This window comes from Centrocercus urophasianus, unplaced genomic scaffold (assembly GCF_019232065.1).
Source record: "Centrocercus urophasianus isolate 14NV4802_14NV808 unplaced genomic scaffold, USGS_Curo_1.0 seq_14, whole genome shotgun sequence".
NCBI lineage: Eukaryota > Metazoa > Chordata > Aves > Galliformes > Phasianidae > Centrocercus > Centrocercus urophasianus.
The window spans coordinates 9812983-9837928 of record NW_024884586.1 but is presented as its reverse complement, the minus strand read 5'-3'; the positions used below and the strand labels follow the sequence as shown (position 1 = coordinate 9837928).

Sequence of the window (24946 nt, the reverse complement as noted above, 5' to 3'; positions counted from 1 at the left end):
AAGTTTCAAGACAATTCCATTTGGAAAAGGGCTCTGGTTGAACACTTAGGAATTCTCACTTGAAACTCTCTGTGATGACAGCATTCCATCAGCAGCACTTATGAAACAAGAGTGGGAAGGCAATACATAAGGAGTAAACTCTCACCTTTTGAAAACAGCCGTTTCAGTTTTAGCATCTACAGTAAGGCTCAGCGTCTCCTTCATGCTGCCATTCATTACTGTTTCTGTTACCTTGTCTGCATTTTCTCCATCCTCTTCTCCATCTGAGCTGGCCTCCATAGCAACACTTCCTGGGGCTGGAAGAAACCGAGCACTTCAGTACATGGCTGCTCATGTGCTTACTGCAATACATTTGCTTGACCAAGACGTCAGTAGAGTGGTATGAGAATACCAAGTTTGGTCTTCTACAGCCCAATTCATTGCATGATTTCACGCTCTACAATTTGCCAGTAAATTCCCAAGTACTGGAAAGCCTCTGACAAATCCAATCTTTCTGGACTTCTCATCTGCACTTTGAGTTCTGTCTACTAATATGTACAGAAAATTAATTAATGCAGGTTTGACTTCTAATCATTTCATATAAATAGAACAAGGAGTACACGTATACATAAAAGGTAATTTCAAAAGGAAAAAGAAGAAAGGGGAAATCTGAACACTTTGAGGTCTGTTGCACATGGGAAGAGAGCAGAGGCTACTGACTATTCTTGGGCACCAGCACAGCTAAGTGCTGCCAAACGCACGGCTTCTCTAACAGAAGAGATTTAGCTTCCCTGCTCATGATAGGAAGGCTTTTCAGAGGCAGTATTAACCAGGAAAACTGAACTTCAAAATTGTTTTTTGCAAGTCATTCTCATTGGCTAGCAGAAGAGCAGAACCAAATGAGAGGTCCCTGGATCCAGTATAGTTTGGTGAGGTCTTTCTTTGGTTCAAGCGTTAGAAATCAATCCATTCACATTTCTGAATGCAGCATACTCACTTTCCAGCTGTGTTGGAAGACCAGCTGCATTTGCACTCAAGGGATCCATTGGCTCTGTGTTTGTTTCCATTTCCACGGGAGAATTACTTCTTAAGGAATCTGTCGAGCTTCAAATACAAAATAAAAATAAGCTTTACAAACAACAGAATGAAAGTTGCATTTGGTTCTTTCAAAGGCACAAAGCCTCGAGCATTACTGAACCTGAATGACACCAAGTTCACGTGAGTCTTGGCTAAGGTGTCCCAAACAGAAGTTCAGTAACGTAAAACCCAGCAGAGCACGGCACCAACTGAAGATATATTTGGCACTGCTGTTATTTTTACCTGCAAAGGAGATGCTGCAAGGCACAGAACTATTGCTGGCTGCTCGCAGTATTTCCAACATTCTAAGCTTCTTTTTAAATGCACTTTTTGGAACCTCGAAAATCCAGAGTTCTCTGCTGAGACTGTCGACACAGGCCCTAATTATCGACTGCAGAAGTTGTTTTACTTTGATTTATTTGCTCAGTGGTATACACAGCATAGCTACAAGTTTTTCTGATGTGGAGCAATTCAAAATACAAATTTTGACCACTTGAAATACTTCCATCGTTTACAGAGTAGCATCTTCTCAATCCACTAATGTGGCAACGCCATGTCTTCATTTATAAACCTTACTAGAATATGGCAACTCAGATTTTACATCTGTAGGGATGATGAGGTACTCGCACAGAGGAGCTCAATTATTTCTGACACACTAATCACACCAAAAGAAGAAAGTGTATATGAGCTGTGATTGAAATACTACAGAGCTGCCTTTCTAGATTCTGTAGTTACATAACCACGTGTGTGCTTTGTTTTGTTTTTAAACAAAGTTTAGAGCACTGATAAAACAGAATCATCATCAATATTTTATGACTCTCACATTCAACAGTTACGTGTGTTCCTTGAGTTCAGTCTACACCAAAGAAGTCATAGCCCACTTCCAGGCAGAGACCAATATTCAAGTACACAAATCATCTTCAAAAATCCTCTAAAACAATGACCCTTTAGGTTTCACTAATACTATAAAAGCCTACTGTTTAAAATGACCATACAAAGATCCAACACTATAATGTGTGGGGCCTTTGAATACAGCACACTCTGCATTACCAGCAAAACACCTCCAACACAGCCTTGGTAGCGAGGCACACCCCAGCAATACCGAACAGCAGCTGAACTCACCCTGTATCACAACTTCTTACCTCAAAGAGGATGTGAACTCTGAAAAAGAAGCCCAGCCAGTTTCTTTGGCTGGCATAGGTTCTTCTGTACTCCACACATCAGACCCAACAGAATCCAGATTGGTACCATGCGCAGTCTCCATGGGCACATCAAAGTTAGCCGACCAATTTGGTGCTAGAAAACCAATCAGCAAATTCATTAGGAACCAATTTAAGGAATGCAAATGTACCTATGCCTAACTTGCTGATTCTCTACGTGCACATTCCAAAAGGAGCAGCAAAATTCTTAACTGTATTTTAAAGCACATGCAAATGAATTCTCTACATAGTTAAACTGTGAATGCACTCTTTAAGAGAAATTCTGCTAGCAAGGCAGAACTTCAAAAATGGTAACTCTCAGTATTCTGAGAAAAATCATTAGCACTAATCTGAGGAACACAAAAACTGTATTAGACCACAAGTGCAGTTCCCCTTTATTCCTTAACCTAACATTAATGGTTGTTGCAGATCTTCAGTGCTAGTTTCTATACTTAAAAAAAAAAAAAAAAAGCACCCTCAGGTTTTTCATCCCTTCCTTCAGTTTCCTGTGCACATTTTCCTCAACACAGAAAATGAGCACAACAACGCAGGTACAGGTGGTCTCTTAACATCTCATGCATTAGCAGCACTGCTAAGTTTCAGAAAAGCTTAAAACCCCATATGACTTTCAAATATTTACTGGGATATTAAATTTTGGAGCAGTCTGGACTTAAAAGCATCTAATTGAGGATAGGTCAATTCAAAATACTTCACCTACCCAAGGGAAACATTTTCTTCATTAACACTTACATACAAAAAAACAGGCTGAAAAGGAAGCTCTGACTAGCAATTAGAAATTCCAACCCAGGCAGATATGGGAGGAGACCCACATGGATCAAAACTTGTTTGACACACAGATGCCAACGACACCAATCTGACAAAAGAAAAGAAAACCCTTAACTATTCCTTCTATTGTAATTTTTAATTCCTTACAGTCTAGATAAACACAGGGCTTTTGCTACAGATGTTGCCAGTTTAAGTAAAGCCAGTTTAGTTTGCAACTTGATTGTGAAAACTCCTAAGCCAATTACAACAATTAATTTTCCATGTGAGAGCCCTACTGATACACACTGTAAACAAGATTATTCATGTGTGAAATGACACCAATCTCAATCCATTTCCCTTCTGCAGAATGCATTTTAAAAGAACACTTGAAGACAAAGTGTTGGTCTGAAAAACTTCTAGTAAGAACAACCATATTTTATGCTCAGAGATCAACAACCTATCAGGTTTGCAAGCATCTGAGATGCGTAAATTAACTTTTATTTTTCCCATTCCTGTATTTTTCCTACTCAGTTTTCCCTCTTGAAGAGTACAGATGTGAATTTTAGACTCCAGTAACTTAACTCAGGACATGTAAGGAATTTTAATTGCCCAATACCCATGTACTCTACAGCAAGCAGTCTTTACAGTGAGAGATTAAGATACTCGGAATAAATAACAATAGGAGGAAAGCTCTTACAAAAATAACACTGTGCTAAATGTAGCACTTTCCTATAATTCCAAGCAGTTGACAGAAAAGTTACATACGTTCATTTAAGTCTACTTCCATTTTGTCCTCCGTATTGGCATGCGATTCAAACAAATCTTGCTTTGTTCCATCCTCTTCTTCAGAGTCAGTACTTTCTTCACTGTCCGTACTGCCCGAACTTAAAACACAAAGACAGAGTTTACATGGGATTGGATCTAGGGCACTAAAGAATCCTAGAGAGGTTGAGGCTTGATAGAACTGTAACAGCTGTTGTTGCTGATACATTAAGTGAAGTCCAATTCATTAGCTGTCAGCATGCCCCTTATTTCCACCCTCCCCCCAGAAAAACCAAAGGTTTATCACTTGGTCATGTAAAGAGATTTTTTTTCCCTCTGCACATAAAAAGAGAACCTTCACTCCCATCACGCAGAAGAGATTAGAAAAGAAAAAGGAATTAGACCAGTTATCTCCATACACTAAACAGAAGAATTGTAGAATTCTTGTCAAGACCAACATAAACATAAGAAAACAATTTATGTTGAAAACAAACCCAAACGTATTCCAGTCAGTTCATTTGCATATGTACTTTGTAACCTAGAGGCAAATTTCCCTTCCTGGTGAGCACAACCAGCATTAACAAGTTTAGTAATGACATATCTAAGCACATGCTTGAAACACATCACCTACGTGTACACAACGCCAGCATACTGAACAACTGCTCATGTAGAGGAGCTCTCAGCCCCACACACTCCAACGGCCACAACAGAAGACGCACATGTGGTTTGGGACTTAAATCACAGGAAGGTCAAAAACCTATGCTGGGACAAAATCCAGAAGCCACTGGAGGCTGCGTAGCCCACAGAGTTTTGGGGAACAGATGCTCCTTTCCTTCAGTGCAGCTGCCTATATAGTTTTATCCACAACTGCAGTATGAATAAGGGCAACTATGGCAACGGAAGTGGATACTCCAATTCTAGTAACACTACAGAAAAAGAGAGCAAGGTCTGTCTACACAGGTAGGGACTGCCTTAGACTGGGCTGCCTTGGGCTGAACGGAGGGAAAGAAAAAGGAAATAAGCTGAGATGCAGAAAGAACCAAGTAGTCAGGATAGCAATCTTAAGCAAACTAAGGCTTGCACAAAGCCTTAATAAATAATAAAAAATAGCTATCCCTCTACCAACTTCTCCAAAGAAAGGAAATCAAGCTGGACAGCCTGTGCAAACAGCCAACCTGAGGCAGAATGTGTACTCAGTGGGAAGGCTCACTGTAGTGCTGAACACAGATGTCCTACCTGGAACGTCTCTGGGACTCTGGTGTGAATGCAATATGTTTTTCTTCCCAGATGTCTTCTTCATCAGAACCACCATCATCAAACTGCTGTATCCGCTCCTTACAGCATGCCTCAAACAATGCTATATTGCCCTAAATATAGGAAAAATATAAAAGTCTCTTTATGGATTAATTATTCTACTTCAGTATTTTGGAAATACATGATTGGTTTGAAAAGAAACTAGTGGCGAAAAAGCACCTCTCAGTAAGGACTGAAAAACCAGAAGGCATCAACAACTTAAAGCTCCTAAGGAAAGCATACAGTGGAACTTGTTTTAGTCAACTGCTAACATGCTGAGTGCACTCATCCAAGAGCTGCTGGGAGGCTCCATCACAATTCAGAATGGCGCGTAGGAATGACATCAAAAGAGCTTTCCGCACAACTGCACCACCAAATATTCCAGCTTTATTTTCTGTAGCAGGGTTCATTTCAGCTCAACTGACATGCAGTACATATGCTAGAAGTCTCTATTCTTCACTTCCTGTTACTGCTATCTTGCCAGAATGCTGAAACAGTGTCTATGCTCAACTCACGTGCAGTCTGCACTGCAAGCTTGTTCTTGAACCTGGACACACAAATTAGAAGCACTTGCTTAATATTAACCATAAGGAACAGTAATAAAGTAATCTAACTAGAAAATCCCCACAAGGCAGGAATAAGGTGTACTTACTTTCTTAAGGTTATACATCATAAAAGAATAAACAAAAGCCAACACCAAACCTTAAAGGTCACTCAGTTTAAGAGAAGGTAATTTTTCTGCAGGCACAGGAATGCATACTTACACTTTCATTTGTATTGAGGGTAAAGTTGATGTCTGAGACCCGATCAAAAGAAACACTGCAAAATAAATGATGCATGAAATACACTAAGAAAAGATGATGTTATCACACGAGGACATGTCATTTTCACAAGTCCTTACTTACACTATGAAACTAGGAAGTGAGAAACCTAAAGAGGCAGTCATTTCCAATATGAAACCAAGCACACAAATTCTACTAAGGAAGTCCGTCGTTCCTGAGGCTTTCTCAGCTGTGAAGTATTTTAAAGATACATCTCTAACTGAATCCTCCAAAGATCTCGTTAGCAGGTCTTTTATCTGACAATTGATTTCACCTCTCTCCAGAAGGTCCTTCTTAACAAGCAGCAGCAATGTGAAAAATTAACATCAACTTTGGTTTTCTGAAGACAACACTGAACAGCTCTGGTTTTTTAACCGACTGCTACACGGAAGTTAAACCTGCTTCCCCCCAAGCTGCACATTAAGTTGGAGGCTTCACGCTTCTCCACATATCAAACTTTCCAGCAGTTTTACAAACTAATACAGGTACAGCTTAGACCAAAAATAAGACCAGGCAAATCGAATCTCTGGGGGAAGCAAGAAAACAGAAAGAGGAAGGATAACCTAACAAACTCTCAGAAGAGTTAATACATTCTCTGGTCACGCACAGCAGTGAATTCAGAGCTACTCTCTTCCTCTAATCCTCACAGCTTTAGAGACCAAGAAGGTACAAGACCAGAGATCCAAAGTACCAAGTGTCAAATGTGGCTGCACTACCATGGGAGCTGCCCCCACCCACCCCAGGATCACCACCTAGCTAGAAGTTGCACTACGCAGGTAATTTAAGCTGCAATTGATTCTTGCACAAGAGGCATAATCTTAAAGTAAAAGGCAGTTAATCTACAACTGAATTAAACTCGGTGTACCTACCACATAGCTCAAGGTCTCACTAAGTCATCTATCTTCCTTCCACCAAGATCGTACACTACAAAGGAGTTCCAACCCCCACTCTTGCCAAAATTCACTTGCTTCTAGCCAAGTTCCACAGTATCCTGAGCTACTTTCTCACCCATCTAAACTTCACCTATCCTCCCAGCAGGTTACGTGGTGTAACAAGGCAGCTCTGCTTCTTGGAAGGCATGTGCAAGTTTCAGGTAGCCATCAGTTACTAACCACAACTTACAGAAGAGCAAAGATCTTACATTTCATTGCCTTTTTACACTTCCACAAACCGATCATCAAATAGTGTTTTTACTCGGTTTTAACTACATCTTCTTTCATCCCAAGCCATGAATTCTAATTAAATCAGTATTGCTTTCAGTTAGAACTCCCATTCTTTCCTCATTATGCATCAGTTTACTTTGAATTGAAAAAAACCAGAAAAGTTTGTCATAGTTTTGGTTTTGTTGTCTTTTTCCACTTGCTTTTGTTGTTTATAAAATGTGACCAAGACATGCTCTTACATCTTAACTGCTATGTTCTTAGAAACAAGGGCAGATTTATAATGCCCTCCCTCAGTTTCCTCTACAGGAAACGGGGCATGGATTCCCACCATCTTCATAGGCAAACTTCTAAGCAGAGCAACTATCCGTTCTGCTACACTGATTCAGAGGGGTCAATGACTCTCTCTGTGCCTGCAAGCAGAAGTGCTCCCCAATAAAGCCAACTCATTGGTCACATCTGGCTTTTAAGAGCAGAGCTACAATTTATTCTTCACTCAAAAGCTTTATGTTTTCACACTGGCCAGCCAGGCCATTTCAAGTGAATGATTTAGCTGTCGCTTTCCCATATAAACTGCTCAGAGGGGCTTTGTAAGAGCGCTCAAACACATTTTGGTACCAGAAGACAAGACTGATAGCCAACTGCATCACATGGATAAAGGCTGGTATTTGTCATCACCAAAACCACAGAAAGAAAAAAAGTTCCAGAGAGTACAGTCAAAACCAGCATAATAATATACTCACTTGCCGATGTCATCTTGATCAGCAAACTTCTCATCGTTGAAGCCAAACTGGTCAATAAAATTGGACGTCATTTGTTGCATCTGATAATCAGAAAAGGCCTGGCAACCCCAGGACCAACGACAGTGATATAATGATTCTAATAATACTCTAAATCCTATTTGCCCATTTTGCTCCAAAGAAATAAAAGTCTCTCTAATCTAAACATAAGAGACAGCAAAAGGATCCACCATACCCTTGGAATTTTAATGGTAATACTGACTACATTTACTGATTTGAAAGCCAGTCTAATTGCAGCTCTTAATGAGAAAGTTAAATCTCTAGTTTAACCATGTGTTAACCAGCACCCTTCTGAATGCACCCTTAAGAAGCAGGGGAGCAACACAACATACTTGGCAAAAGAAGCAGCTGCTTTTCTTAATATGAATATTAAGATATGAGCAGAAAAAAATGCAGAGAAGTCCATTAAGCAGAGATAATGAGTTCATATATTAGCTGTATTGCTCATACATACATACTAATGGTGTCTCTTCAACATCTAGAAGAAACTGAAGAGCATACACAGCAAGTTATTTCACATCCCACACGTCTGTGCAGCGTCACAACTGCGCTTATGTTTTAAAAAGGATGTCAGTGCCAAATGCCAGCAGATAGGTGCACCAGGACTATGAACTAAATTAGTACTCATTCTCCTGGAACTGTTAACAGTGTTGTTTCTGCGTGTAATGTCAGCCAAGGTCAAGCTACTCCAGGACACATGGCTGATGTCAACTCTCTCGCTGCCTTCCCAGGTAGCCAAGGGGTCACAGCATACAGGCGGAACCTCTAAAGAAAGTGATGAAGCAGAACAAGGTGAATACAGAAAGAAAACAAGAGAACAGTGGAAAAAAAGTTTGAATTAAGGCAGGAAAGAGAAAAATGATGGCTATAGAAGTATGAGGCAAATAGCAAGATACCATCAGTGAGTCTGAGAAACCCAAATGCAGGCACTGGTACGTAGGGTTACTATGCTACACCAAGCCAAAGCAGAAACTCTTGTATTTTGAACTGAGATTTTAAAATCTGAGAGCGTTTCAGAACCTCAGGATTTCATACCAACACAATTCAATGTATCAGCCTTACGTAGGTTAACAATCAATTACTGACTGTCCCACTAAATCATTGTTCATCTTTATGCTGGTTACTGAGAACTCTTCTTGTAAAGCATCTTCGCTATTATGGATGTTAAAAGTCAGGAGTGAAAACAGGGTGCAGCCATGAATGCCAGTCACCAGGATAAACAGAAAAGTAAGACATGAGTCTCGTGACATGAAGGGATTATGAAACTCCTTTGGTCACTACATCAGAATTGTATACAACAGCATACAAAACACAATTACCAACTGCTTGTGTGCCTAGGAGAAGACAGTTCCATCCCATGGTCAAATGTTTGAAAAAGGGACAAAAAGCAACACTAAACTAGTGCAGAACAAAAGAACAATGGAAGAGTTTCTACAGCCATAGCAAGGCAGCACATGAAATAGTAATGGCATGAGAAACCTTACATCCCAGGCTCAGCTGTCAGGAAGACATCTTTATCAAAGACATCAGTTCTGAAGCGCTCATCAGAAACTTGCATTAGAAGTGTCTCTGAGTGAAAAGAAACATTTCTTTTGGGCACAGTGGGGACTTACTAGAAGTACAGCATCAAACTAAATTTGGATGCAAGTGTAATTCTGCATAAACAAAAGTTAAATTTGACAAAAAAATTAAAAGGTAAACAGGTTCCTTAGTATTTCCCACTCCTCACATTACTTCCTAATGGGTACCCTCCTGATCCCCCCCCTTCACTTACTGGTCTACAGAGATCAGGCTAGCTGCAGCCAGTTATCTTTACTCATTAATGAATGCTTTAAGTAATTTCAATGCATTTCCCATCAGTGACTTATCTTGTCTAATATCTTGCTTTCCTCACAAGACAACTTTAAAATGTACAGCTTATTTAGCTAAGGAAAAAAATATATATATATATAAAATATTGTTTCCTTCAAGTTATTCACTGCAGTACTACCTGCATTTCTGGAGATTAGCTGCCTGGATTATTAAGGGGTGCATGAGAAGCACAGAGTTGCTTTGAGATCTCACTTTCTCACTAGAGCTGCTTCAGATGGCATCCAACCTATCATGCTGGAATTTAAGCAGACCATACATGCACAAGACCCATGGAGCAAATAAAAATGAAACTCTCTAAATTTGAGCCACCACTCCCAATTCAAACCTTGAAAAGCAATTACTTATCATTAAGAGTATAGAAAACGTGCAAAGTACCAAAACCAGTCTTAGACTAGGTACCAGACAGCTGTTAGTATGAGCTAAAAGAAATATGATTTTGATTAATAACCTAGATGAGTTGTGTGCTTTGAATAGGGCACCTATCAATAGTTTTGTATGACAAAACTACACACCAGCAGCTGCCACTCTTTCACCATCCATGGAAGAGTTAAAGGAAATTTATATTGCAGACAGTATTTTTAGAAAAAATTCTGTCATGCTTCATAAAAATGGCACCAATGTTCTCCATAATCACTCATCCCCAAAATACTCCAAATGCCATCACCACATTAAATACAGAGTTATCAGTTACTATAAGTACTAAAGCTTCAAGGTAGACGTAGCTGTGATTTAAGCTTTCAGTCTGGTGAATCTGAAAATTCCTCACAGCCTCAGATTTAATTTTTTCTTACCTTAAATGAGAAATAGCTATCTTTGAAAAACTCACAAAGGAGCTCTCAAAAGCACGTACTGAATCACAAATAAGCAATCTAGCACATTAGAAATTTAATTCAGGAAGATTGAGCTATGTCCATCTGCCCAGTAGCAACGGTCTACAAAGTTAAAACCATTGCAGCTGCTTGATACAATCTGTCACAGAACTGTACTTAGCTGGCTCTTTGTTTATATTGTTGTGACAACTGCAGCTCTTGACATTTTGCCTTCAACTAAAAGCATGCAACAACATACAGCCAACCCACCCCTTCCCCACTGAAGTCAGGATCAACATGTTAAGAAAAATCTATTAACCAAGACCCAACAGAACCCCAACTCTGATTTCAGAGCAATTAATATTTTCAAGAAAAACAATTAGAATTCACCGTATCAGCCTTCTCCATCTAGTAAGAACAAAGGTCACAGAAACTGTGTTCAGCTCAGCCACACAGCTAGCATACGAAATAGCTTAGGTGTAATGAGCAGAGACCTGCGTACACAGCTCCATCTCAGTTTAAAAACTGAACACTGAGAGGCCATGCTGTGTGCTAGAAGACACATCTATGGGCTCAATAAAGTAAATGTGTGCATGAGAACACATCTAAATAAGTTAAAAAAAATAATCTACTGCAAGCAGTACAAACGTAGAAGGATTATTTCCAGGTTTTTTTTGTTTTTTTTTTTTTTTGTTTGTTTTTTTTAAGATAAAAACAACTTATGCAGCTAGAAGAGTTCAACTCACTTGCTGCAAAGAAGAATCCTGTGAGAAGCCAGTTTCTTTGAAGTCAATCTCATCGTCACTGGAAGAATGAATGTGGCAGGTAGTGACCTATACAAAATAATTGAGTCATTTGCTTATTGTGTGATAATTTCAAATCCAAACAAGAAACTGAATTAATTGCAGTTTTCTCAACTGCTAGACTACATAAAACAGACCCCGAAGTATTTCAATATCATTAACCTACACCTGAGAGAACTTGAATCTTGTATTTTTATTGTAAGATATGTGAACTAATAGCCACTAAAAGGCTGGATTATACACAGATCTTCCTTTCCAAAACAAAGAACACAGGAAAATGAAACGACTGTCTCAGGTGTCTACAGTATTTGCATAAATAAAAACCAATAAATGATTCACCTTCAAAAATTCATAATCAGCATCTGCTTGCAGAAGCAAACATGGAGTTATTACCATAGCAACAACTGTTTGAACCATTACCCTAAAATGAAGATATGGTTTTGATCATGCAACACAGAACCAGCGGGAATAGTCTGTTCCTTAAGCAGCAGCGTAGCTGAACTTGTTCTTGGAAGCAGCTATTTTCTATTAGAACAGCACTCCAAAAGAAATTTTAGCCAGGACAGCAATGAGGCAAAATAACAGTAGTTACAGCTGAGCCTTAAGACACGCTTCATGGACGATCATTCATATGAAGCAGATGTGCAGATGACAGCTTGCTCAGTTCTACACTACACTGCCCTACTGCACACACCCCTAGAACTCCATGGTACAGATTCTCAAGTAAACGCAGCTGGATGACGTGAATTTATTTACTGATCTTTTGACAAGAGATCAGTCTACACAAAAGCCGTGTTTAAACACAGAAAACGTAAAAGCTTCACAGACACCTTCTTATGCTCCCACAAATGCAATACCACAGTCAGGACAGGCATGCAACAGACAAATGAAGACAACTTTTTCCTGAAGTATACTCTGTTTCTACACTTTCTCCTTCGATGTGTAACTCTTACTTAAAAGCCACATGACCTGGGGTGCTTTTTTGTTGCACGCCTATCATCCAGCCCTACAATAAAATTTGCAGACTGGAAGCACCTGATTTCACACAAGCTACCTTGGTAGCCTGGCAGCAGGAAAGACTGACTGTACTAATGGCACGAAAAAACAACAACGGGGCTGAAGCAAACAGCAGGAAGTTTTTTAATGTTAACCAACACCACTTACAAGATCCACCGTATTCCTTTTGTTAGTTTCTCCTAAAGAGCTCGTACAGAATGTCTCCCACCGCTCTCTGACCTCCTCTGGAAGCTCTAGGATAGGAAAAACAATATATTACAATCAACAGTAAAGCATCACCATTTTTAGTTTCTCTTTTCCTCTTATAAATCAAAGCAATCAGAAATATTGTAACAACATAGAAATACTAAAGCCATATGGACTAGTTCATCTAGCAAAGAAGCCCTAGTTAGGCAGGCCAGCATCTCTTTACATTTTCTTCAAGGAGCTTCGATACCATTCAGGTAAGTTTGAAAGAGAATTAAACATCTGTTTAAGGAGGAGTGGTTTTAAGCTGAATGTGTCAGAAATATATACATATTTTTAATCCAAAATCTGCCTTCTAATTTAAGTTTGATCAACTTCCTAAAGCTGTGACGCTGGAATTCACAAACAGAAAGGCAAAGAGCATTAAGGTTACCTTTGATAAGCTGCTGGACTAACGTGCTGTTAGGGCCCTTATCTGTACTATGCACAATACAGTTGGCTATCCTTGTCAGATGACCCATATAGCCATGCCGTCTTCCTCCTTCAGCCCTGCAAGAGACCAAAGAAATGGAACCACGTGCACTCTGAGCAGCTCTGCTATTGTATTTTGTTACAAAATATTCCACCAGAGTTAAGAACTTATACAAGACAGACAAGTTAACCTCCAAGTTCTTAAAACGTAAGAGCAGCATCCTAAAAACGAGAGGCACACAAAAATACTCAATTTAAAATACAAGTGTTTAGATTACACTGAGCCATCCAGGAGACTGACAGGGCTGTAACTACCAAGAAGGAAGTTCAGAGCATCTGAACAGATCATTTCTGTTTTCAAGTTGGTGTGCGGGGAAAAAGAATACCCTGAATACCAAGATGAAGACGGAACTGACAACACATCTGTAACATTCAGAAAAACACTGCTGCTGAGAATATTTTTCAGTGCTCCCATACACTCTGGTGCATTATCTGTTAGGGTAGTATGTAGGTCGCTCTGAAAGTAATGCTTCCTATTTATTTCTATGGAAACTGAAACAGATACAAAGAGCAAATCAATTTTTTCCACACAGAAGCAGAATCAGATGTTTATACCAACAGCTTTCCCACTCATACCACAAACATACAATAGCAAATAGGTAATGAACTCTCCTACATGGCAGGCATTAAAATCAAGAAAATCCAACCAAAAAATAGTTTTAGGTTGAATGTATAGGAATCTATTTGCTCATAATCTAGGTTAGTAGTTCTCCTACAACCTCAGGAGATAACGATAATATATGACAGAAGATAGATGGGACAGCCTGATTTAACCTAGACAGAATCCCTACTAATTGCATCCCTTTTCTTCATAACACTCTGTTCAGATATTTCAACATCCTTACTTTTAGGCCAGCTGCACTAGTCATGTATTTTCTGATTCACACCAGATAGGAATAGGACTATTTCAGGGAATGGTACTGTTTCTCAAATAATACACCAGCAAGCCAGCAACAGTATCCCAGTCAGCTAACTCAGTATTTTCACAAGTCAGCTCTAACATTCACTGTTCAGAAGTCTCTCAAGGGAAATACAAGAGCCTTCAGAGCACCATTATACCACCTCAGGTAAAGACTGAAAGCTTTTCCTCATGATATGAACTCAATTTCAGACAGTACTGGCTACCTGAAACTTGCATCCTTTCCACAGTCACACACTCCCAGAAGGTATTTCATTGCTGAGATCTTCACTTTTGTTAATTATGAGTCTGTTGCTCCCCAAAACGTAACATGCTTTGATCTGTTTATTAATTTTCAATTGCTTACTGATCAGAAGTGTGTTTTTTTTTCCCCCTATTCCTTTAAAACTTCATGATATGTTTCTGTAATTGAAGATGGGTAGAGTCACCTGGCTGATGTAATGTTTTACACAGAGTAGGAATTACAGACTTGGTTCTATCCCTTTATGGTAATGGGAAAATGTATTCAAATGCTACCAAAAAGATGGTCTAAACTTCAGGCATTACTAAGAGAAACAGAAGGACTCTTAAAGAAAATTCAGTATATGTGAAAGCTTTAATCCAAATATTAACTGTTTGTAGAACTTAATTATTCCACTTACTACCAAGCAAACTGTTCTTCCAAGTAAATATTTAATGCACTGCATATTTCAGGAAAGAGATGCATTTGTCTTTAAAACATTCTAAGCAAGTGTATTTGTTGGTCAGCTCAGTCTGAATTGATCACGTATACATTTCACAATTAAAACTGTATTTAGACAACTGCAGGAAATGAGAAAACTAGTTACTCACTGCTTCTTCTCATTCATCTCCCATGCTTCAAGTATTCGTTCTATTAATTGGCACTTAAGGAAGAGCTGTGGAATAAAATGCAAAATATACTTAATAGCTGTAAAGTTAAACGGAACAACATCATGCATTTCGGGGCTGATTTTAGGAAATCCTCATGTCTTACAAGGCAACTAGTTTCAGGTTCAGGATAGATACTTGGATTAAGGGCTTCAATGCTCAGAAGCAGCAGCCAGATCCCAGGCGAAAGCCTGAAGGCTGAAGCTACATTATTTTGACTTCTCTTTGATGGCAGCTGCTGAACTGTAGAAGTGAACAGACACTGAAATAGCAATTTTAATTCTTAACAGTAAGTGGAACTTCAATTAAAAGGGAGCTCTTGCAGCTCTACACACACGTTTATTCTGAAGGCAGCAAAAACCCACTCTGTGGCACTCTCGGGTTTAATAACCAGAATTGACATGTTAAGAAAACAAAAAGCAAAGAACTCTTAATTCTGTATGAAGGAAAATTGAGTTATGTTTTATGTAAGAGTAACTGAGTAATCGTGGGGGGTAGGAATATTGAAGAAACTCCTTCCAAAAACACAACTTACATGTTTCAATAAAAGATTGTCCCCAGTGGAATCCTGATCTGTAATTGTGCCATTTTCTGTGCTTTCAAGAGGACTTGCAAGAATCAATGCAATACAGATTTCTACTTGAGTATGCAAAAAGTTATTCCACGTATACTTAAAGAACATGTCCTGAAAAACAAATTCAATAGGGTTTATACAAACCAGGGTCTCTTCAAACAGAAGACTTTCTCCAGCAAGTAATGTGAACAGCAACGCAAGCAAGTTCTCCAAGTTCTGTGATAACTATCACTGTGCAAGCAAAAGCGTGATTTACAAAGAAGTTATTTCTTCAGCTTGCTGTTATCAGAGCATAAGGACTATCATGCTGGATAAGAGTAAAAACTGAAGCTAGAGTTAGTCTGGGGGCAACCAATAGTGCACTTTCAGACAAAGAAAGCTAAAATGATACTCCTCATTAAGTTCTTTCTGCTAGCAACAGCCCTGAGAGTCCCTGAGAAAGTAATGCCATTTATGACCTTAGCCCTGAACAATTTTTTTTCTTTTTTTCCTAGTGCCTCCAATATCCTTCAGTGACACGCTTCTGCCTTTATTGAGACACTCTGCAAGAAATTACATCTAACTGCTTTGAACCTACTATCTATACTAGTTTTATTCTTCTCTTAAAGAAGGCTATCTCAGATAATCCAGATGCAATTTGAGATTATTTAATGCTTCACACAAGACAAATACTGAGGTTGACAGATCATGAATTGTGTTCATCTAGTCGTGTTCCTAGTTGGTCACAGATCTCCTTTTAAGCATCAGATTTTACTTTTTTCCTTTTTTCCAAACTTTATGTCCAGTCATTTCAGAACTATTTCTTACTACAAAACTCAGATGATTGCTGTCCCAGGGAAACAAGATTAGTCATGGAAATACATGCAGTGATGGAAGGAGCAAGTTTCATAATGTGATTCAAGTCTCATTCAAGCTACATCTGAAGAACCTAACAGTTCCCCTTCAACTTTCCTAAACTAATGACAGCCTGGACAAAAGCTAAGCTACTGATGGGAACAATTACTATTCCTAATAAGGTCTATGCAGCAAAGTACGTGTTGTTTCAGAAACACCATGAAGCACTGAAATTCAGGGCAGGTACCACTGGTTTTCCTTATAAAAAATCTGCTGAATTTAGATGTGCTGTGAAGGTTGGATTGTTCTTATAAGTAGGTTTAGGAAGAAAATCACACGTATTCCCTTAGATAACGGGAATTCATGTCAGAATGATGTTATTTCTATTTCTATACACTTTAATACCTGTCTGCAAACTCAAGCTGGACAGAGAAATGGAGATGGAGACACTGAGAAGACGACATAACTTCAGCTACTTTAGTTGGAGGAAAGATTTTAGATTAGATCAATCTGAGGCCAGAAAAATATTAATATTTTAAACTTTGCAATTACCTGCTTAGAATCAGCAGCTTTCATCACATTCTGATACTACAGTATAAATTCCAGCATGTTTTGCTGGGTATTTGTTAACTGATATCAACACTGGAACACTTTGGTCAACCTAAGAATTTTCCTGCTGCAGTCGAAGAGGTGGGAAGTACCCTCTCATTCATTGACTACCAGTTTCTGTGCCACATTTTGCTTGCAGTTCTGAAATTCTCTAAGCTACCAAGAGTAACTTGTCCCTTTTTTAGGAAGGCACGGAAATAGCATATAGCATGTGTATATGTGTATATACATATACACATATGTATACGTATATGTGTATATGTAACACATATAGCATATGTGTTACACATTAGAAGAGGGACAAAGAAGTTGAGGAGCTAGTTTGGCAAAAGAATAAGAATGGCAGGGAAGCTTTGAACACTGCTGAAAACTCAAGCACATGGAGCTGAAAAAATAAGCTTAAGAAAACTAGTCCAAGAGAATCATGCAGATTTATGAAGGTGCAAAGAGTAAGATGTGTAGGAATGATCAGAGGAAAGAAAATACTACAAACAAACACATTTAACAGTGAAACTAGAAATTGAAAGCTGTCAATGCAATAGAAGCTAAAACACAAACTGAAAAGCTGGAAACCATATTATATCTGCATCAACAAAGATCAGAAAAGTCCTTATTAGCAATTCACAGAAGTAAGGCAGCATGAAGTTCTTACCAGTATAACTCCTATGCTGTTTAGTTCTATAAGCTCCTGATTCACGCTGCTTGTATTTGTCTGTAGAAGGCTAGATATTAATCTAATCACATTTAAACGTGTGTTCCCCACAGGTGGATCCAATACACCCCACGTTGTCTTCATGACACTTTTCTGGAAAAAAAAAAAATTAAAGAAACACAGAATCATTCAAATTTCATATTAAAGAACAGTGAAAAAATAAATCCCAAACACCTCATTACTATTATGCAGAAAAATTGCAGGAAAGCAGTTCTCAATGCTGAAAAAAGTTTATTTCAACTCTATCTATAGACAAGGAGCAATGGAAAACAGCCCCATAAAACCAAAGACACTAAAAATTGCTTGGTAGCTGCAGAATATTGGAACAGATGCATTCCACAAAAAGGAATAGGAAATACACTTCTCACTCGTTAATCCACATACTCAGTTACAGTCTGCACTACTATAGTAGTTGAAAACAGCTAGGGGGACAGTCTGAAAGCACACATTATGCCTCAATAACCCTGATTTCATGTACATGAAAATGATTTCAAAAGTTTCTCTTGATGCATTCTTCTAGCGTCATAAGCAAAACAGGCTCCATCCACGGTGTCCTAATGAGTTACTTCCATCAGCAACAACTCCTTCCACGCACTAACAGGTCTTCATTTTACAATATGTGCCATAGTTTTTACACCAAAGTTTTAGCTGGCTGCCAGATCAGACCTGCTATCACATAATTATCAGCCAATCAAAGAAACCTAGTACTGACTACTCCAAGAGAAAAGTCTAGTAGCAACAACTATGCCATGAGGAGGGCAAAGTTACAAAGATGTCTTTCTTTCTGTACTAAAGCACTTGGAGAAGCAGGGCATGATGAAATGTACTGCTTTCCACGACTAGCTTTATTTCTTGCCTAACCACTGCTTCTCCCTTGTGTCAAAACTGACTGAGATCACGTTAGGTCCAGTCTTTAACACAAAATCTGAGGGCACGAATATAAAAAGATGCTCATTTCACTACTGCTTAAAGAAAGCAGACTTAATAACTTCATTAGATGATTTATTTAAATGCTTAGCATTCCAAACACTGGAAAATACTCAGATACATTGCTTTTAATTCAACATAGATCTGTATCTTGCCATGTTGCTTATTTTAAATCAAGACAATTTCTTTGTATTTTTCAACTCTTCTGCACTTCAGTGTTTGAGGACTCATCTCTTCTAGGCTACAACAGTCTCTACCACTACCTTTTTTCCCATCATCCTCATCCCAACTCGTTCCTTTTATCTGATCTTTTGTAAGATGACCATTTTAACTCTGATTCTCAGGTCCATTTCTCATACAGACTGCAGCACCCAGATCCAAACCACGTTCCAGCTGAAATCCTACTGGTGATAATTGTATAGGGAAAAAAAAACCATAGATAAAATATCTATTCATACAGCTGGTTGCATTTATCTTTAGTAACAGCATGACATGGATATGTTGCTTATCATAAAAAAAAATAAAGTAAAATAAGTTGAACAAAGCAGCATTTAGTATGCTTGGAGTGCGTGGTACATGCAATAGAGCTGGTCTACTCTTAGACCTGCACAAGTCTAGAAGAACTTTGCACAGCCAACACGAGGCCTGCACAAGTTCCAAACAACTGAAGCAGCCAGAATCTTTGTTTCCTATTCAGATAGGATTTATGGGGCTGAAAACAGTACCGACTGCCAAAAATAGAAAGGAAAATCTTATTTCCTTGCTTTCAGAAGGAAGTAATCTTCAAGGCTACTTGCCAGCTGAATTGAGTTTAAGCTGGAAAAGTGTGTCAATTAGCAAAAAATATTGGCTCAGAGACAAATATAATGAACAGAAAAGGTCACAAGAGGCAGGGAAGGAACCTGGGCTCTTGCCTGAAAGTTGTCAGACAAACTGGGCTTTGTTCTTGAAACCCAACTAAAATACAATCACGCAGTGACAGTCTTGCTTCAAATTCTTTGACAACATAATGTTTCACTTACTTTTGGAGGCTCAAGTAGGAGTTCATGGAAGGATGAAAGTCGTGCTTTTATGGCTTCTAGAACACTTTTATTGACAGAATACGTTGAATTGCTCATGCCTGGAGGACAGATCTCTATATGGCCTTCAAATCTAAAGCACACAAGCCATGTCTGATTATTAATGCCAAAACTAGGTCTAAAACAACACTCAGGCATAATTTTGAGTGTCACTATTTTGAAGACATAAACAGAATGAAGAGGAGAGCAGGAACATGATCTTAAAAATATAAAATCAAGCACAAACTTACGGTGGAGCAAGATTCTTCCAAACACTAGACCTAAGGTACCTACATTTATCACATCTGAAATGTCCAGCATGGTTTTCAGCTAGTGATAGACTATTACAGCTGCTATATTCCCTCTTTTGTGAGGAAGAGCTTCACCTGTCTATTAAACAATCAAACCTCTGTTCACTTGTTTCTTGAAGTGAAATTGTGATAGAATTCCACCTAACTTTTTTTGGGGAAAGTTGATATCCAATTGCTACACTGTACATAGATGCTCTATTTCCTGTTTCCAGGAAAAAAAAGATGAAATGAAATGAGTCTGATCCATCAAGTGGCAAGTTCCAAGAAAAAACCTGCAGAAAAATCAGTCATTGGGGGAACTGATCGATACTGGCATTATTACACATGGCTCCTTTGTTTCACTTCAGCTGTGATGGACCACTAAAACATTTCAGTCAAGGACACAGAAGGCATGTCAGCAGTTGAGTTAAAGTAAGCAGGCATAAGTAATAAGAACACTTACGTCTGTCGTCTTGTCTCAAGCAAGGTCAGTAATATTTGGATTGCACTGACTATTGCAGATTCATTTTTTTCTTTATGAAAAATATTAGACAGCAGCTGCTCAATGATTTCTCGTCTGAAAACAAAGCACTGCCATCAGACACAACAGTTCATGACACAGTTATCACAGAGAACTAGTTACTGTTTGCTCCTGTCAAATTAACTAACGGGATAAAGTAAAAGTATTATTGCAAGCTATCAGATTTGTTACCACATTCACCTCCATCATCACCACTGCAGTAAGATTTCCCTACTACTCCTGATCTCGTTTGGTTTTGAATCTGACAATCAATATGATAGAAAAGGATAGTTTGCAGTCAGACCAAAAGACCAACTCACCACGTCACACAGCCACAAACCTAACCCTAGAACCAGCAAAACAAAGAAGGTGATAGACAAAAATCTTCAAGTACAATCAAACACTTAGATTAACTTAAAATAACAGATTGAAGCCCAAGTTCCCAATGCACATTCTGCACTGTATCAAGCTGACCTCTATATGTCTGATCCCACCAACTTTGACAGAGCAGGAAATATTTTAGTCTAACATTCCTTAGTCAGAAGCAAGGTAAAAGAATGGGACAAAATGTTAAGAGAAGCCATCAGGGAATTCATCCAGGTGAGCTGTGCTTATTTGCAAAGCTATCTTAAATTACACAGATAATAACAGGCAGTCAGGAGAACTTATCAGGAAAGCGGAGACTGCAATTCTAAAGCTTTTAAAGGACAAATGTTAAATGCTGCTCTGATTAACTGGAAAAAAATATATCAGAAATTGGGCAAACCAGCTCACTTCTCTAGACTTGCAAGCAGGGGATCTGGTTCTGAGCTGTTCTGCACTTGTAACATCTGATCTCTGCTTAAACGAATAATTTCACAGAGTGACTGCGATGCATTTGAATGTCTCTGGAACAGAAAAACATAGCATCAGTAGATCAATAACGTGGAGCAGTAGAATTCCTCATTAAAATAACCCGCAAAATTGACAGTCTTTTCTACCACAAAACACTTTAGACAACTGTACCATGCTGTATCTAAATCTTAACAAGACAAAAAGCTTTTGGTATTGAAAGTATCTGCAGTATTAAAAAGGCAGAACGTTAGAGCTGAACACTCAAAATAACATTTAGTCTACACTGTGCTTTGACTAATACAAATACACTCTGCAAATCCCAAAGAAAGAGGGAAGAAAAGCAAGCCTTTCCCAAGCACAAACTACTACACCATTAATTACTGGAATTAGCTTGCTGAAAATAAACAAGCAGAAAACAGTCCAACTAGAAGAGTTCTAGCACTACTGTACAGCAATCAAAAAGAACATCAGACCAATACTTACATCTTCATCTTGAGATGGATGTACAATTTCTACAAGCCGCTGAATAATCCTCTCTTCATTTAGCCACTGTAAAAGCATTTGTGGACACTGGTAAGCACGTTGTCCAAGTGAACAAATTTAACTGAGGGAATTAAAAGTAGCTTGAAAAGTGCCCTGAGTCATGCTGTTGATATTTCTAAACAAGGATTAACAGCACTTCAGAGAAAAAGGGCAGAAGCAAAATTAAGAGTTCATGAACACGTGTAAAAAACAAATAAAAACCCACAACTTTTATAATCTCTTCCCAAAATGCCTAGCAGGGTGTTATGGGTCAAGAATGGTATAAACAGTCTAAACAGGTTATAAAGTTTTTTTTTTGACAGTTCAGAATTCAGACAAAAACTGTGGAAGTTTTACTCACATTCAACACTTCTTGCCTGGGCTGTGGAGGCTCTATGCAAGTCAGTAGCCTGAGCAGCAAGTCCATGATAGCAGAGGTCCCTATGTGCTTAATAACAAGGTCTACAAAATCATGTTTCTTCTTTAAAAAGTCCACAATCTAGAAATGAACAAGGAAGAAGCTTACATTTGCTTACCTGTATTTTACATGATAAGTTACACTAACCAGTTTTAGTTCCTCTCACTTGCTAAAGAAATAATAAGTAACTTCTTAAATGCTTCCACCTCTTAAAGCCAGTAGTACAAGATAAAAAGGCACACATACAGAGTAGCAACAGTGGCACAAAACAGATCCATGTTTGCGCACACATGGAGCCTCCTTTCAAAACCAGCTTTTTTGGTATGAGGTTCCCCCACACCTGGCTCAGGAAGCGAAGTGGAACACAGCAAAACCTCAATGTAATATGCTTTCAAGCAAATACAGAAATTACTGAAACAAAAGCACAGCAGGCAGTCACAAACTTACCTTGTTCAGGTAGCACAGCCAGACATGCCAGCTGTTAATGCAGGGCAGCATGAACACACAAGTACTGTGCTTCTGAACGAGGACTCAAATGTGTCTCACCCTTTTCTATGACAGTTCTTCACTCCCCACTGACTGTATTCATTTACCCATGACTCCAACAGCACGGCAATTTAATACTAACATCACCATGCAAATACTGACATAAGCTAAAAGGCAAACACTCACACAAAGGCAGTTCACTCGCCCAAACAGCTCAGGCAAATCCAAAGCTGTTAAACTGGAGAGCTTTTAATCATTTACCTGTTCTGGTTTTCTGCTTATGAGAATACTTAGCACCTTGCTGAAGAAACTGGCAAGTAAAGGGTTTAGAGGAGATTCGTTTAAGAGAAAGCTGTACAGTTTCATAAGTAAGGATTCTTCTTCTCCCAGCCTATCATTGATCTGTGAGACATCTGAAGTGAGCAGCTCACAGGATATGTTTGGATATCTGCAAAAAAAGAAAAGAAGTGTGCATATAATCTTAGTCATTCATACTTCAAAGAAATACATATCCAATCAGAACCTAATGGGGCTTCTAACAAGAAGAATCTTTCAAGCATGATAGCTCTGCACTAATTACAAAAAAGCAAACGACTGCAAGCTGATAAAGCTGTACATTCAGCTACAGCCTGTGTTCTTTCATTTAGAAAATGGACTACTATGACCTCCAGTTGCAACAGGACAGCACCAGGGAAGGGGGGAAAGATACTTGGGAGGAAGCAATGGGTTTGCCCCTTTCTAACAAGGCTTACATTATAGAAATCAAAGCAAATAGTTTCAGGATTAATATCTCTATACCTATTGCAACTGTAGAGGCTCACTACCTCTACCCAAAGTCTGATAAAGCCTGCAAAACTAGTTAATACTATCAAATACAGGAAATTATTGCTTTGGTGGTCTCTTAGCTTAATTACTCAGGTCTTGAGTAGTGCACTTCTGGCCTTCACTCACATCAAAGATAGTTATGACAGCACCAGGAATTTAAAGCTTATAAGCGTAAGGTACTGCTGTTTCAAAGTCAGCTAGAAATGCAGGAGGTTTGGTTTGTCAGAAAGAGAAGAGCTGCAACTAAGAGAGCACTCTATTTCACATTAAATTTTGCCTTCTGTTTTAAGAAAGGCAATCTTTCTAAGCAGACAGCCCTAAAAGAGGCAGAATTGGTACAAGTGCCTTTATACAAATTGCCAGCTTGAATGCTGAGTTTGAACATTCCCAACAAACTAGCAAGAGTCATGGCCATACTCAGTTCTAACAGCTCTAGCTCTGCAAAGGAAAACACCAGCAATTAGATGGTCAGCATATTCTTCCAAGGAGTGCTATAGACTTTCTAAAACGCATCCCCAAAACTGCTTACTAATCATTAAGAAAACAAGGCTAAGCACCTAACTAAATTAAGCAAATGCAGATTCACTCGAGTACCTTGCATCACATTAAGAAAGATTTTTCATCTAAATTCTGATTATTTTATTTAGCATTTCTTTGAGGGGTTCCTGCTCAGAAAGCATGCAAATGTCAGAACTTATGTAAAAAGTTCTACAAGCCTCTTGAAAACAAGCTCAAAGTTTAACAGCACTGTACTAAAGGACAGCAAGCAGAAATGCAAACATACTACCAGATTAACACTGAAGTATGTCACCTCTCTTTCTACATCCCCAAGTCCCTCAACCCCTTAGAAGTTCTCCTACTTGTATCGTATTTTTTCATCCATGTCTTGAGGTGGTTCTTCGATAATGAATGAAACCAAGTCTTCCAAGCATTCTGACTTCAACAGAAACTCGATAAGTTTGCGATTCTGAGCCTTGCACTCCTGCAGGACGTCCTCCTCATCCATCAACTCCTTCAGTGTTACATCTTCTCTCTCTAGAAGTGTATCTATGTGGGATGACGAATGGAGATCAAATTTCCAAAACATGCTGGTCTGGATAAAAAGAACATAACAAACATTAGCTTCACACGTGTATTTAAGCACTACTAGCAGAAACAATTCACAGTACTATCTCATAGCTTCTAATCCCAAAGGCATCTGCACACATAGAAATGTTCTAGAACTTGAACAATACACAGCAGCAGATGCTTAAAGACCATCACAGAGCTACTAAGTCATACTTGATTAAAGAAGAATGTTCTGTAGCACGTTTTAAACCTTCAGCTTGCTAGCATTTGAATGCTGGAAGTTAGCCAGCTCTGGGGTTTTTACTTACATTTGCTCTTGCCACTGTTTCTGATCTACACCCCAATTCCCAAACTCAGAACTACCTGCTCAGCAATGACTAGATCTGGG

General features: G+C 38.8%; 1 protein-coding gene across 11 annotated transcripts in view; it reads right to left on the bottom strand.

The window, feature by feature from the left end:
• The window catches only part of PPP6R3 (protein phosphatase 6 regulatory subunit 3), a 56276-nt gene that overhangs the window by 13782 nt on the left and 17548 nt on the right, over positions 1 to 24946 (bottom strand). For 9 of the 11 annotated variants that reach the window (XM_042813968.1, XM_042813974.1, XM_042813970.1 and 6 more), the window contains 20 exons: positions 24351 to 24583; positions 22927 to 23113; positions 22123 to 22260; positions 21723 to 21788; positions 21180 to 21292; positions 20349 to 20462; positions 19560 to 19689; positions 17551 to 17703; positions 15417 to 15566; positions 14825 to 14889; positions 12977 to 13092; positions 12505 to 12590; positions 11284 to 11370; positions 7800 to 7897; positions 5840 to 5894; positions 5019 to 5149; positions 3786 to 3904; positions 2199 to 2352; positions 977 to 1083; positions 146 to 296 (listed from right to left, as the gene is read on the bottom strand). In XM_042813968.1, coding sequence (XP_042669902.1) covers positions 146 to 296; positions 977 to 1083; positions 2199 to 2352; positions 3786 to 3904; positions 5019 to 5149; positions 5840 to 5894; positions 7800 to 7897; positions 11284 to 11370; positions 12505 to 12590; positions 12977 to 13092; positions 14825 to 14889; positions 15417 to 15566; positions 17551 to 17703; positions 19560 to 19689; positions 20349 to 20462; positions 21180 to 21292; positions 21723 to 21788; positions 22123 to 22260; positions 22927 to 23113; positions 24351 to 24583 — 2453 coding nt within the window. Of the gene's footprint in view, positions 1 to 145; positions 297 to 976; positions 1084 to 2198; positions 2353 to 3005; positions 3130 to 3785; positions 3905 to 5018; positions 5150 to 5839; positions 5895 to 7799; positions 7898 to 11283; positions 11371 to 12504; positions 12591 to 12976; positions 13093 to 14824; positions 14890 to 15416; positions 15567 to 17550; positions 17704 to 19559; positions 19690 to 20348; positions 20463 to 21179; positions 21293 to 21722; positions 21789 to 22122; positions 22261 to 22926; positions 23114 to 24350; positions 24584 to 24946 lie in introns of those variants that run through there. The other 2 variants (XM_042813977.1, XM_042813978.1) reach the window with 2 other exon arrangements.